Source organism: Engystomops pustulosus, chromosome 3, assembly GCF_040894005.1.
Source record: "Engystomops pustulosus chromosome 3, aEngPut4.maternal, whole genome shotgun sequence".
NCBI lineage: Eukaryota > Metazoa > Chordata > Amphibia > Anura > Leptodactylidae > Engystomops > Engystomops pustulosus.
Window position 1 is genome coordinate 60421996 of NC_092413.1, and position 15995 is coordinate 60437990.

The 15995-nt window shown below is 39.6% G+C and overlaps 1 protein-coding gene across 4 annotated transcripts in view; it reads left to right on the top strand.

Moving 5' to 3' along the window:
- Positions 1-15995, top strand: part of GRM1 (glutamate metabotropic receptor 1) — a 304645-nt gene that overhangs the window by 43624 nt on the left and 245026 nt on the right. For all 4 annotated transcript variants that reach the window (XM_072140917.1, XM_072140920.1, XM_072140918.1 and 1 more), the window contains exon 3: positions 13336-13585. In XM_072140917.1, coding sequence (XP_071997018.1) covers positions 13336-13585 — 250 coding nt within the window. The remainder of the gene's footprint in view (positions 1-13335; positions 13586-15995) is intronic.

The following is a 15995-nucleotide window of genomic DNA, read 5'->3' on the forward strand; positions in this document are numbered from 1 at the left end:
AGTTACTGAGTACTAAAGGATCATGGAACTTGTAGTTTCCAGTGGCGGCCATCTTAGTGATAACTCCACCTACTTTAGAGAGGCCATAAATTTTGTAAATCATAAAATCAAATTATTTAAGCTCTGTTTTGTTACTAATGACATTGAGTATTGTTGTATTCATTTATTTATATCATCATGGGTTTTTGTGTCAGACGTTCATATTCCCGGAATACTCCTTTAAGGTAAATGGGGGAATACATAATACACAGGAATGATCTAATACACAGGAATACCAGCACATATAGTTCTTATATACAATAATATATGGTGATTCACAAGAGATAGATCATCTCCAAAATCAGATGTACTGTAAAAAACCTTGGAAAATAACCATAATAGGTCAATCAAGAGATAAGGTCCTATGTATACCTTTTGTCATCCTGTCAGTGGATAGGGCCACGCCGCGGACAAAATCACCTCATATGTAAATTTTATATATTTTTTTTTTTCCCAATTAGTTTTTTAGTACAGAAAATTAAATGAACAAAAGAGTAAGTACAGGCGGTCCCCTACTAAAGAACACTCGACTTACATACAAATTCAACTTAAGAACAAACCTACAAAACCTATCTTGTATGTAACCCAGGGACTGCCTGTAACGCAACCGGTTGGTGAATAGCACTTTTAACAATGTCCACAGCATACAAAACACATGATCCTTGAAAATATGCATTCCAATAGCTAAGAAATGTCATAGTGAGGCCCCTTCCACACTAGCGAGTGTGATGCGATGAACTCGCATCACACTCGCAACGCAAGCTGCCGGGAACGCACGGCCCGAACGCTGCACCGTGGGAGTGAACTCAGCATGTCAGTTCACTCCCGCGGTGCAGCGTTCGGGCCGTGCGTTCCCGGCAGCTTACGTTGCGAGTGTGATGCGAGTTCATCGCATCACACTCGCTAGTGTGGAAGGGGCCTAAGAGAACACTGCATCATAATATACATAGAATAAAGTTAAGGCACTTTTTAAATCACATTTTAATTCCAACAAATAATATCCAGTGGTCCTCTTTTTTTTGTTTAGGGTTTACACAGCCGTTGATAGATAATACCTAGATGAACAACATCATACACAAACAAAACAAGACAAAATATAAGACACACTAGGAAATTGAGGGAGAAGAGGAAGCAATTGTGTATACGGAGATGCAAAAACCCCTAAGTTTCAATTGGCCAAGGGAGGCAAGGCAGTTACATTTCATTCTGGGCTCAAAAAGTATCCCAAGGTGCCCACGACAGATTAAAGGAATCCAGAGTATTATTCAGAGAGGCATTTGGTCTCTCTAAAGAATTAACTGCTATAATGCTGCTGACGGGTTCCGCCCCATTGTCAAGGTTCCTGTTGCAAGCTTACCTTCAGCCGCCATGTCCAACCATGTTCCAGCAAACCCCTTGAGCGTATGCACTCTTCTGTCAGGCATTCTTGTTCCTCCAGCTCCGATAGGGTGCGGGTGGTGCTCTCTTCCCTTCTTAAGGGAACAGGGTATATACCAGCAATCGCTGTTCCAGTCTATCAGCGTGCACCAGTAGCCATATAGCCAAGCATGCTCTGCAATCCAGCACCTGAGCATAGGTTTCTATCTTGCTAGTCCTGCTATTTAGTGATTTCTTCTGTTGACTTTGAGTGTGACCTCTCCAAAGCCAAGTCCGAATCCCTGTAGAGGAGTTAAAGGGTGAATACTGGAGAGGATCAGGGATAACGCCATTAGTGTTTGACCCCAGGTCAAACTAGTAGGATAGCTCAGTTGGTTTAAAACCCACTGCTTGTTACATCTTCTTTTATTCGAGTATAAAGGTACAAATTTGTTTGAGGCTCTCTGTTTCTCTGGGATTAGTTTCAGGCTTCTGTGCTTGTAAGCACACCCAGAGCTGCCTGTGATTTACAGCTCCTTTTCAGGATCTTTCCTTGGGAAAGCTGGGTGTCAGTTTGAGCTCGTTCTGTCTGCAGCTGTGGTTTGAGTGATGGACGGCTGAACCAGTAAGCGCTGGAGGTGGTGTCCATTGATCTCTTTATATTCTGCCCAGTTTCCTCAGAGGGTGCTGGTTATTCAGTCTTATCTTGCTATCTAGTGATATTTTCTTGTTTGCTATTCTGTTTTAGTTGACCTCTGCTACTCTACCATTTTATTGCTATATGATTCTGTACCTTTGCAGCCATCTTGGTTTTGACACGGTTTTGTCTGACTCCACCTGTCTATCTTTATCTGTTTTTGGTCCCTCAGCATTGTGTATCTCCCAGTGTGACCCCCACTTTCCCTGTCTCAGACTTGTGTTGGTTTTCTGTGTACCAGTGTGAACACTGGTCAATATACAAATTCTTGTTACCTGTCCGCTTCACCTTCCAGCAGCTGCCAGACGAAGTATGTCTTCCCTGTCATCTTGTAGGGCCACTCAGGGACCGTTAGTTAGGGTTAGCTCATCTGCAGCAGGCAGAGCCTTAGCCCGGATGGACTTTGTAGGGTGAGTTCACCATCACTTACCCAGTCTAACTGCTAGCGCCAAACCTGGTTTTGGTTGCACTGTTGATGATCAGGTTTACTACAGGAACACTATACAATGACTCAAGCTGTTTGGGTCATTGTATAGCCATAATGGGCCATAAAATGCAGGGCGTTATTTCGAGTCATTGAGGGTCGTTTATCTCTAGTCTGGAAATTTCAGCCCATTTGTATTTTTTTTGTATTTTTGGGGCTTGTTTTTAAATTGGTTAAATTTGTTGCATCTGGAGCATGTTGGTTTTTTGCTACCTTGTTAAAAAAGTTGTGAATTTTTTAGCAATCCGCTCTTATCTTTTTCCTATGGCAGTAATGAAGTGAATTTTGCACAAAAGATTGCAACTTTTTGCAACAGTTTTAAACATTAACATCAGGATTCCAATAATACAACTCTAGAAAACTCTGTTGATGCAAACTTTGCTGGATGGGTGACAAACATGCAAATCCACCCATGCACCCAAAAAAGTAGCAAAAAAATGGTTAAAAAGAGAAAAGAATGTGATAAATGCACACACTTTTTAATGTTCTGGTCAAGTCAAGAGATAAACCCTTTCCAAATGTGTCAGCAAACAGCATTTTGCACAGTCTTACTCTACAAGCTACACTCAAGATACGGTCTTTATAGTAGGGGAAGGCGGCATAGCAGAGCTGACAGTGTGTTATAGCTGTAATATACTATAGCTGTTATTGTATGTTAGCAGGGTGTAATTGTGTTTTATATTCATCTCATGGAGTCAGATACTAGTGAATGGAATTTTACATGGACAACACTGAGTTATACTAGCTCAAACAATCAATAAAACTGAGTAAAATTTTAAAGTAAAGGGGTTAAAATGATCTTTATTGTGTAAAGGGGGAGCTGTACTTTGAGAACTTTCTTTTATGGGCAAACCCCTTTAAGTGCTGAATAATTTTTAGCATAGTTTAAGAGTAGTGAAACCTCTTTTCTGATACAGGACTGAATAGACTAATTTAATTTGTACCCTGGTAAATGTAAACCTTCACGATATATCATCTAAACTATAAGATCTTTAGCATGCTCCTACTCAGCTCTGAAGCGGTAACTATTGAGCTACTCAGCTCAGAGCATGGACAAGTGTGTGCAGCTACTGGGAGATGTGAGCTGAAGATCTCATTGTTGGAGGATCCAAAGAGGCTACTGGGGCGTGGAGTAGCCGCGCTGTTTAGCTTAAAGAGGACCTGTTACCTAAAATTTCGGCACTAGGAGCTGCTCACTAAAGTAAGCAGCTCCTAGTGCTTGAACAAACGCTGCAGTGTTAGAAGGATAGTGTTACCGGAAACCTCTGGTAACGCTATCTGACACTGCGGCAGGGTACGATGTAATCCTCAGACCGCTTGCAAAGCTGTCTGATGTATTCATGAAGGGGAGGTCCGAGGCGCTGCCTCTTCCCCGGACCACCCTGCTCGCTCCATAGGCCGGCGGTGACTGCTGCGCTTCATGCGGCAGTCACCGCCCCTAACCATGCCCCAACCCCGCCCCATCATGAATACATCGGACTGCTTTGCGAGCGGTCCGATGATTACATTGTACCCCGGCACAGTGTTAGATAGCGTTACCAGAGGTTTCCGGTAACGCCATTCTTCTAACACTGTGGCGTTTGTTCAAGCACTAGGAGCTGCTTACTTTAGTGCCGAAACGTTAGGTGACAGGTCCTCTTTAAGCTCTGGCTACTCCACGCTCCAGTAGCTTCTTTCACATATTTGCATATTAGGTGATAAAAAAATGTATAAAGTTACAGGCCACTCAAGGATTAGACCTAAAAAGGGCTCCAATTTCATTTATTAGTTGAACCTGCCAGGTAGGTTTCTTTTAATGGAGCAGCCCAACTTGCAACAATTCAAAGGGGTTTTTAAATCATTCTTTCATGTTTAATGTTATGCACCTTCTTGATATATAGCGAAGGACCAACAAGGCTACAGATCCCCATTTATCCTGTAGTATTATCAATACATCTTTTCATGTCTCTGTGTAAATCAGGGGCGTTGCTAGGGTGGAAAAACATCCGGGGCACGGGCCCCAATGCATGTGTATCAGACTTTTAGTAATGCCCCCCCTGTACATAACCCCCTCACATGTGCTTGTGCCAATAACAACTTTACTGACAGTGTATACAGCTACAGAAAACACAGGAGAAACCGAGAAACCCCTACTTTTTCTCTCCAGTGACTGCAGGTGACGCGTCCTCCATCTTCTCCATTAGACATCACCACATCTTATGTTCCCCATTGTCCCTACATATTGGACAGTGTTATCTGGCTGCTGCCCCCAACAATCTCCCCCAAATACTGTAAGGCTTGCATTTAAACACCAGGAGCTTGTTACCCATCACACTGGTCTCACTAGAAACGCAAATGAGATCAAACTGAGGCCTACTCTAGTGCCACGTGTGAACACGCCCCAAGAAATGTCCCCCACACAGCCCCCCAGTAACGTGCCCCACACAGCCACAAAGCAATGACCCCCATACATCTACCACCCCCAAAATGTTCCCCACACAGCTACCCACAGTAGCTAATGTGCCCCCACACAGCTATCCTCAGTAGCTAATGTGCCCCCACACAGCTACCCTCAGTAGCTAATGTGCCCCCACACAGCTACCCTCAGTAGCTAATGTAACCCCACACAGCCCCCCCAGTAGCTAATGTCCCCCACACTGCCCCCCCAGTAGCTAATGTCCCCCACACAGCCCCCCCAGTAAGTAATGTCCCCCACACAGCCCCCCCAGTAGCTAATGTCCCCCACACAGCCCACCATTAGCTAATGTCCCCCACACAGCCTGCCCAGTAAGTAATGTGCCCACACACAGCCACCCCCCCAGTAAGTAATGTCCCCCACACAGCCCCCCCCAGTAAGTAATGTCTCCCACACAGCCCCCCCTTAGGTAATGTCCCCCACACAGCCCCCCCAGTAGCTAATGTCCCCCACACAGCCCCCCAGTAAGTGATGTCCCCCACACAGCCCCCCCCAGTAGCTAATGTCCCCCACACAGCCCCCCCAGTAAGTAATGTCCCCCACCAAAGCCCCCCCAGTAAGTAATGTCCCCCACACAGCCCCCCCAGTAAGTAATGTGCCCACACACAGCCCCCCCCCAGTAAGTAATGTCTCCCACACAGGACCCACAGTAAGTAATGTCCCCCACACAGCCCCCCCCCCAGTAAGTAATGTCTCCCACACAGCCCCCACAGTAGCTAATGTGCCCCCACACAGCCCCCCCTGTAGGTAATGTCCCCCACACAGCCCCCCCAGTAGCTAATGTCCCCCACACAGCCCCACTTACCTCAATGATGCAGGTCTATGTGTTCACTGTGTGTTTCCCCGGCAGGTCATGTGACCATCCATGACATCATCACAGGTCCTTCAGAGTATTATTCCTCCAGAGGCTGCAGCCCCTGCTGGGGAAAACAGTGACTGCACTCCTTCTCATCACGATCTGTGGAGATCGTGATGAGAGAGAGGAGGATACGCAGGGGAGATCCGGGGCTCCAGCCACAGTAGCTAATGTGCCACCACACAGCTATCCTCAGTAGCTAATGTGCCCCCACACAGCACGGCACGAGCCCCGGATCTTTTGACCTAGCGACGCCCCTGGTGTAAATAATTCTATATTTTTGAGTAGTCAATGAAATTTGCAGAACTTAAAATTTGCAAAATGTATTCATTCACATATACAGGCAGTCCCCAGGTTTGCATACATGATAGGTTCTGTAGGTTTGTTCTTAAGTTGAGTTTGTATGTAAGTCGAAACCGTATACTTTATTATTGTAACCCCAGTCAAAAATGTTTTGGTCTCTGTGACAATGGGATTTTAAAAATGTTGGATTGTCATAAGAACCAGGATTAACAATAAATCTTAATTACAGGCACCATTGATAACTGTTAAAGCTGTTTATTGTAGCCTAGGACTACAGTACAGTAAATTACCAACATCCAGAGGTCCGTTTGTAACTTGGGGTAGTATGTAAGTCGAGTGTTCTTAAGTAGGGGACCGCCTGTAGTTAATAAATAATATTTATGTAATGCCAATATCCTTAGAACATTTCTACAATGAAGTAACTGCAGTATTATAATGATTCACACTAATCTTTATCCAATGTCCAAAAAATTTTATTTTTGGACATTTTTTGTTTTCATTTTATTTTTCTATGTAATTTTATGAAAAATACTAATACAGACATTAACTTTTCAGAATGAAACAAATAATCTTTCTTTTTTCAAATTAGGGTCTCACCTGCATGATGTAATATTTTGTTTTATTTATATAGTTTCTTCCAGGACACAAATATATTTTGCTTTTACAGCTCAACTGAAAAATGAAATGGAATAGAAAAGTAAAAATGTAATTCCCCTTTTTTTGTAATTATTCAATAAAATTATAACAAGCAAATAATGAAAGTTTACTCTGCAATTTGGAGAGCTCCACTTTTGTTTACTGTGAATTGTTAAATAGTCCAAGTCTAGATATAACATTATATCTTATTGAAGCTGAAATCATGCAGGATGTTAAGATGATTGGATTTTATTTCATAGATTTGTGATAAAATGAAAAATATTTTTTTCAGGTAGCGCTGAAAATGGTGTTATATCACCAAGGAGAAAAGATGTGAACTGGCTGTCCAGAAAAGATTTTCAGGCTCTTATGCCTTAATTACACTGGAATAGACCATCTGAGGTGTTAGAGATTTATTTTTTCTGACAACCAGATGTTAAAGGTATCTAGCTAGTAGTTTTAATGTACACTACATTACACAAAGTTACATGTAATGTATATTTACACAAAAATATTTTACAGTCTGCTATGTATTGAAAATAACAGAATCCCTGAAAAGAGATTAATCAGTTGTGCAATTTTATTTAATATTCCATGCCTTGTCCTGGGAAGCGAGAAAAAAATTCCAAATCAGTGAAAATGGTTAAAAAACGCATTTAAGACATTTTCTTGTGGGCTTGAATTTTACAGCTTTCACTGCACACCACAAATGACATGTCTACTTTATTTTTTGGGTCGGTATGATTATAGGGATGCCAAATTTATATAGGTGTTATAATGTTTTCATACATTTACAAAAATGAAAACCTCCTGTACAATTTATTTTTTTTTCATTTTGCCATCTTCTGGTGCCAAAAACTTTTTCATACTTTGGGGTACGGAGCTGTGGGTGGTGTCATTTTTTGCAACTTTTGATGGAGTTTTCATTGCTATAATTTGTAGGACTCTTTGACCATTTGATCACATTTTATTGATTTTTTTATATTTTTCAAAATAGCAAAAACGTGCCGTTTTCAACTTTGGTCGCTATTTTCTGTTACAGGTTTAAATGCAGTGAAAAAACGTTATTATATTTTTATAGATCGGGCATTTTCGAACGCGGCAATACCTAATGTGTTTATGATATACTATTTTTCAGACTCCCTAGGGTACTTTAACTCTAGGTTGACTGATCGATCCTATTATATACTGCCATACTACAGCATGGCAGTATATAGGGATTTTCCTCCTCATTCATTACAATGTGCAATTAGCACATTGTAATAAATGGGTTAAAACGAGACAGCCTCGGGTCTTCGTAAGACCCTACCGTAACTACCCGATGACGTCACGGGGAGCGACGATCTGCAAGATGGCGGCCCATGCGACAATCGCGGGCGGTACTGTTAAGCCTTTGCTGCAAAATGCAGCAAAGACTTACCAGCTATGGAGAGGGCTCGGCCCGCGAGCCCTCTCCATATACCGAGACCTGGCGCACTGGAAGGGGTTAAAGGTAACCTGACCACTACAATAACTTTATAGCTGATTCGCAAATTCACATGCAAATGAGGGAATACAGTACTTTAACTGAACTATGCAGGAGGGCACACATACACTGCATTATTACACATGCAATTGCATAGCAGAAAAAAGTGAATTCAGAGGAAGCTGCTTCACTACACCAGAACCTTTTGAATACTTTTCAGGTACAATGTGACCTCTGCATGTTTACTTGGTGGTAGAAGTAAATTCTATTCACAGAAACAGCAGGTTATGCTATTCTATGTGACGTAATAGTACATTGTCGACTGTCGCTGTATGGAGTTGGCTCACGGGTTGCCAGCGGTGGTAAAAATCAGGCGGCGCGTGGGTTCCTTGTGATGTCATTTGGAAGCGAGGATCTGTCTCCATGACAGACCCGTGGCTGTTTGATTTCTGCCCATATGCTTCAATGTGCCAGTGGCACATTGTAATAAATGAGTAGTAAAATTCCCATATACTACCATACTGTAGTGTGGCAGTATACGGTAGCAGGAGTTAACATACCCTAAGGGGCCTGAAATATAGTGATGCTGCAATGGCTAACACCAGTTATCTATGGGTGAGAGACTGAGACAAACAGACAGACTGACCAACATACAGAGAAAACGGAACCATCCCCCCCTTGGGGAGATGGTGGGGGTAGATACAGAGAAACAGGTGACACGTGTTGCTTAGTGCTCCATCTCATTCACTCCCCCAGAGCATTCAAATGATCTTTATTATTTATAGTGAAATCCTGGGACTGCCCCTCACAATCTACATACACATGTGACTGATGACATAAGGGAACACATGATGCCATATATGTCCTTTACATAAGCTACAATGTGCAACTAATTATAAAAATAGTCTTTAGTGAGGGGGAAGAGTCTTGAAGAGTCAAGCTACAGCTGTCATTCAAAGAGCTGTACAATGTCTATTCTTGGCAGAGGTCAATAACCTAAGACTGCCAGCACATGGCAATAACTTTGTTCAAATACACTCATTACAATTATTAATTAATTTGCATTCACAATAGTAAAAAATATGAATAAATAAAGAAAACCTAAAAATTCTAATCACTACCCTAGAATTGATATATATAAACAGTAAAAATCATAAACATGTTAGGTATCAGTGCATCTCAAAATGTCTGAACTATCAAAATGTAATAATGGTTATTCTCAGAGTTTAACCCTTTAAGAGTGCCCAAATGTACGAAACACTTTTTTTGCCTTTTTGCAATATATGTAATAAAAAAAGATCAAAAGGCAGCATGGTCCCCAAAATGTCACCAATTTCACAGCATTTGATATTTGAAATATTAAATACAGTCACTGTAAAGTGCAGTTTGTTACACTGAAAACAAGCCCTCATACAACTATTTACATGGAAAAATATAAAAGTTATAGATTTTTGAATGTGGGGAGTGAAAACTAAACTAAAACTAAACTAAAACGCAAAATTGAAAAAAAGAAAGTTATAAGTTTATGTTTAGCATTACAATAAATACGAGCACATCCTGTACTAAAACCAAAAAACACAGATAAAAAAGGAAATAACAGGTAAAATGTATCTTTAAAAGTAAAAATGCATTCTCTTTTTTTCTTCTTCCTATAGATTATGCCCTGTAGACACAGTCAATGTTTTGCGAAGAAAATTACTAAGTATGCTAGAGAGTGTTTGCTTATAAAGTTGTCCTGATAATTTGTGCACATATTGGATATGAGTGGGAGGTAAAGCTGGAAATGCCAAACTGCTCGGTTTGAGGCATTCAAAAAACCCCTTTGTCGTCTTGTCACCTTTTCAGATGGCGTGTAAGATTTTAAAGGATTAACCTTTGTACTGCCAAATCAATCTGTATATAAATATTGAATTTCTCATACACTGTGCCAATATTTTTATTTTATTTAAAGAAATGAAATACAGTATTGATTGGTCATTTCAAACCTTTTTTGAGACAATCTTCTTAAAAAAATAGGTATGAAACACATTCAAAATAGTTGATACTATTATAACATACTAGAAATGGCAATATCTAAGAAGTTCTCCCATCACAGCTAACAAATAGGAAATCTAAATTTACAAGCAGTTCCGTCTTACATACAGTCATACTACATTGGTCTCTTGATATAGAAAAGAAACAATGGCCCACATTTATTAAAGTGCTAGTGCCTGTTTTCTGTCTGACTTTGCACTGAAAAGAACGTATTAACTACTGTATTTATAAAGTGTCCAAGCCAGTTTCTTGTTGTGGCTGCACGATGTCCAACAAGACGGAAAAATGTGAACCTAAAGGGGCTGTTACTGCTTAGTTGGAGTTTGTGCCACATTCATTACTGACGTGCGCTAGAATCCTGCAGCATGAACAAAGTGCACCAAAAAAAAATGGTGCACACTTCCAGAACCCTTTAAGACAGAAATGCCTACAAACAAACAGCAACTGAAAACTATGGCAGTAAAGACCTTGGGGAGCATTAAAAAGGATAAAACACAGCATCTGTCGAGTTCAAGACTTCAGACACTCATTGCCAACAAACGGTTTTCAGCCAAGTATCAGAAATTTAGATTTTATTCACAATTATTTATTTTTCCTAACATGAAGTGAAAAATGCTTTAGTTTATTATATTTTTATACATTCATTTTGTTCAACTTATTGAATTAAAGCTGAAAGTCTGAATTTCAAGTGAACTGAGCTGCAACACCTCTCCTCCATATAAATACCTAATTAAGTATAAAAAAAACCCCATAACATATTTGATACCTCTGCATCTGTAACAAACTATAAAAGAAAATTAAATTATTATTGGAACCACTCAGTGAACACCATAAAAAATGCCCAAAAAACTTGCCAAAAAAGATAATGTCTCATTAAATCCCTTCACAAAATACTGTATATACTCAAGTCTATAAAAAAATTAACACTGTGCTCACCTTTCCGATGTCCCCCATAAATCCTCTTCTTTTTTTTACTACAGGGGCGCTGGCTGGCTATAATACTACAGGGGGCCAGCTGGCTATATTCTACAGGGGCCGGCAGGCTATATACTACAGGGGGCTGGTAGCCTATATACTAGGGAGCTGGCAGGATATATACTACAAGGGTCTGGCAGGCCATATACTTGGGGGGCTGGCAGGCTATATACTGGGGGGGCAGGCTATATACTGGGGGGGCAGGCAGGCTATACACTGGGGGCATGCAGGCTATATACTGGGGGGCAGGCAGGATACATACTACAGGGGCTGGCAGGCTATATACTGGGGAGACTGGTAGGCTATATACTACAGGTACTGGCAGGCTATATACTACAGGGGCTGTGACCAATGCATTTCCCACCCTCTGCTTATACTCAAGTCAATAGGTTTTCCCAGTTTTTTTGTGTTAAAATTAGGTACCTCAGCTTATACTCGAGTATATACGGTATGTTCTTAAAAGTGGTTAACAAAAAAAGTTATGTGACTCAAAATGAGACCACTGAAAACAACAACTCTTCTTGCAAAAGATTAACCTTTTTTCAACCTTAAAAATAAAAGTTATACCTCTGAAAAAAGGTAATAGTAAAAGAAAGAATCTCATCAATGGGCTATAGATGCCTCAAGTTAAAGTATATGAAAAGTGCATCTCATCCCAGAGAGCTTTTTACATTTAATCAATGGTGAATTTTTAATTTGAGTGAAAATGAATGTAATAACCCCTGTAAAATATCAAAAGGGTTAGCAAACATATTAAAAGTTATTTAACATACATTGTGGGGTAATGTTTCTATAATCAAGTAATTTATGGGATTTTACTATTAGTTTGGCCTCTCAAAGATTTTCATGAAAAACCACACCCAAAGTTCTAAACCTACTAAAATCCTATAAAGATTATTAGGTTATTTTGGTAGTATGACTATGTGCCTGGAAATGTGAAACTTTAAAAAGGGAGAATTTTTTAAAATTTACATAAAATTTAGATTTTTCTTAAAATGTGTTTTAGATGACTGAAATGGCAGATCTCCAATGTGTGATACTGTCACATTCATTTCTATTCCAATGCTAAAGGGCAGAATACACATACAACCTGCCTTATCATTTATATAGGATGTAGAAGTGTGAACGTAGAGGGTGCTGGAGAGCGACCCTCAACCAGGGTTGAAAAGGACCTCGACCACTCCCATCCCTGGCCAACTCCAGGGAGAGCTCACAGAAAGCTGGTGCTGTGTGTCCTGCAGTCAGCAGGAGGACTTTGGACCAGTTGGAGACAGACAGGTAGTCTGTCCTAAGAGGACTGGATTCCAGAAAGGACATTGTTTGTTTGAGCTCACTGGGAACCAGAGTGCTGAGGAGAGGTAGCTAGGGTTCAAGAAGCGAGGTAGTGCCCTAGGTAGAGGCTAAGCTATTTGCTATTTTTGTTCCTGTAATAGTTTAAAGCTGAATAAAGCTGTTTCTTTTGAATTGCTATAAGCTCCTACATTATTTCTTTGGCACTCAGCACCACAATAGACTTCTGTGGGGCCCAGAAGCTTCTACCATTGATGCTAAGTTACCCCCAAACCCCAAACGGGTTAACATTATTGTTGTGGGTAAATTTGCAGTCGTTGGATCTAACTTTAGTTGAATAGTTCTTTCATTTATTTCTAAGTGAATAACATGTTTCTAGTTTTCTTTTAAACATATATTGAATATGTTGTGTTACTATTATTATCGTGTAGATGGTGCAGTTGTTTAGCTGATTTATATTCAGTTGTTAAAAGTAGAACTAGGTCCTGTGCTACAAATGTCCTTATATTTTTAATGTCATGCCTTGGGCAAGGATTTCCCATCAGAAAGAATGTAGAATCATTTTAAGTTGTGCTATGTGTGAGTGCTATGCTTGGTTCATGCAGGTCATACCAATTTAAGTGCTCAGCTATGAAAACTAATGTCAAATAATCAGAAAGTACATGAATATTTTAAATGCTGCAAACACAATATCTGGAGACATGTACAGAAGCAGAAAACGCTAAAAGTCATTCTTATTTTATAGGAAACTATGGAGAAAGTGGAATGGAGGCTTTTAAAGAACTTGCAGCACTGGAAGGCCTGTGCATTGCCCACACAGATAAGATCTACAGCAATGCAGGAGAAAAAAGTTTTGATCGACTTCTCAAAAAACTTCGTGAGAGACTGCCAAAAGCAAGAGTGGTGGTTTGTTTCTGTGAGGGAATGACAGTGCGAGGACTTTTAATGGCTATGAGGAGATTGGGTGTGATTGGTGAATTTCTGCTTATTGGGAGGTAAGGTGAATTATACTTGCATTTTATACATAAAATTGTATGTTTTGTATATTTTTATGGGTCTAGAATATTGGTAGATTGTCAGTATAAAATGGAAGAAGCTTTAGTTCAGCTCATGTGCATTGATAGACGATGCACACAGACAGCTTTGTCAGAACCAGGACCAAGATGTGCAAAAACAGCGAAAATTTAAATATTACTTTTATTAGTTCACATTTGAAAAACATATAAAGTACCAAAATATGAAGACTATGTGCTTTGAGCCAATAGCAATAGCATAAAACAAATGAACCAGGCTTTTTATGGCACATGCATTGAAGGTATCAAGTCCAGATTCCATTACATCATGATCACATGACAAATTAGGTTAAACACAGTATCAACACAGTATAATTTAATTGATTAATTTAATTAATTAAAACATATTTACTATGATACTATTATTCTTGTGCATAGTTGTCAATGGTTGCTAAAATAATTTTTTTCTTCACATTCATTTTTCTTATGACCCTTTCAACATTGTAAATCAACTGATATGGTATTATATGGAATATCCGAATGTTAAAGTCATTCTCATATCAGATTTTTTAATTCTCTTACCAGTTTTGCAAATTTTTTCTCATGGGAGTTTCACTTTAACTACCCCAGAGGAAGCATGGCATTTACTCACACTGTACTTTTTAATAAATACAAATGCTGTGTCAGGATTCTGCTGTATGTTACAGAGTTACTACATATATTTTTATAGACTGAAGATGCTTCAGCAAGAAGTGTTTGCATTTCTCTGTTGGGCGAGGATGATTATGCTAAACACAGGGAGGAGGCTGTAAGGCCGGTTCCACACTTGCGAGTGTGTTGCGATGAACTTGCATCACACTCGCAACGCATGCTGCTTGGATCGCACAGCCCGAACGCTGCACACCGGGACTGAACTAACATGCTGAGTTCAAATGAGTTAAGCTGACGTATGGCAGCTGCACAATGCACTTTTATAGCATTAAAATTGGACATTTATTTATTTATTCCATCACATATGTTATAGATTTATATTGAGTACTAGACTGGGATCAAAGCATGACATTTAGAGCTCTTACACATTGGTGTTGTTTTTCACATTCGTAGCTTAGTGATTTTCACAGATGTCCCACTGAGGCATTGATTTCTATGGATGTTTTCACATTGGCTTTTTTTTTTCATTGACTCATGGTAAAAATGTTATATGGGACACGGAAGGCAATAGAAGTCAATAGATCCACAAAAAAAATAAAGACAGGTCATTTTTTTCATGTAGCACTTCAGTCTGTTCAATCCGTTGCGTTTTGTCTCTGTGTCTGCAAAAAAAAAAAACTTAAGGTTTAACATTGCTTTGTAAACATCACATCTGGTTTTTCAGCATCATCAGTGAAAAAACACATCTTTCATCAGGTTTTTTTTGCAGACCCATAGACTTCTATTGCCTTCCATGATCAGCATCTGTGGACATGTTTGGTAATTTTTTCCATGGACAACGGATGAGTGAAAATACATATGTGAAAACACCATAGAAATCAATGACTTTGTGCAGTATCCATGGAAATCATTGAACCATGGATGTGCAAAACAAAGCGAGTGTAAGAGAGCCCTTTACGAGGCTAAGAAACCAGGTCTTATGTTTTAGCAATGGTAACCAATGGTTTTTTTGCGGATACTGAGACAAAAAGGAAGCAACAGAAGAGAAAATTCAACGATTGGAGTGCGCCTAGTTGTGATAAATTAACCACCCTACAAAAAAATTCTGTAATGGTTTATATTTCAGTAAAATTCACATATATTATCCATTACACATTATGTTTGCCATCCCAATGGGATCTTTGACAGTGATTTTGACAGTGGGATAAATGGATAGTTTTTCATTAGTGTGTGCAGCAAGTCCTTTTTTAAGTGTTCTTTGATATATTGATTGCTCATAGATCTATTTATCTATCTGTAACACAGTACAAATGGGTGACACTTGCTTTATATTTTCTATGGTGCCATTTAGGCCACTTTCACACTAGCGTTTTTCATGGTTTTCGTGTGTTTTTGCATTCAGAACTCACATTACACTCTTTTCCATTGTATTCAATGGGTTTTGTCAGACTTGTGTTTTTGTTTACGCATGAAACTCTCATCTACTTTGAAACACATTGAAAACACATTTAAGTGCAAAAAAAAAGCATGAAACATGAAAAACGCAAATGAGTCAGTTCAAAAACTGATGAAATTAGCAGGCAAAAACCTAAGTCTTTCATGCTTTGCACTCTGACGTGATCTGCAATGCAAGTGTGAAAGGGTCCTCAGTTTATCGAGATGTGATCTCACATATATAGAATTATTATAAATTTCAAGGCAAGTAACATCAGTAAGCAAAAATAAAACTAGAACAGGAGTC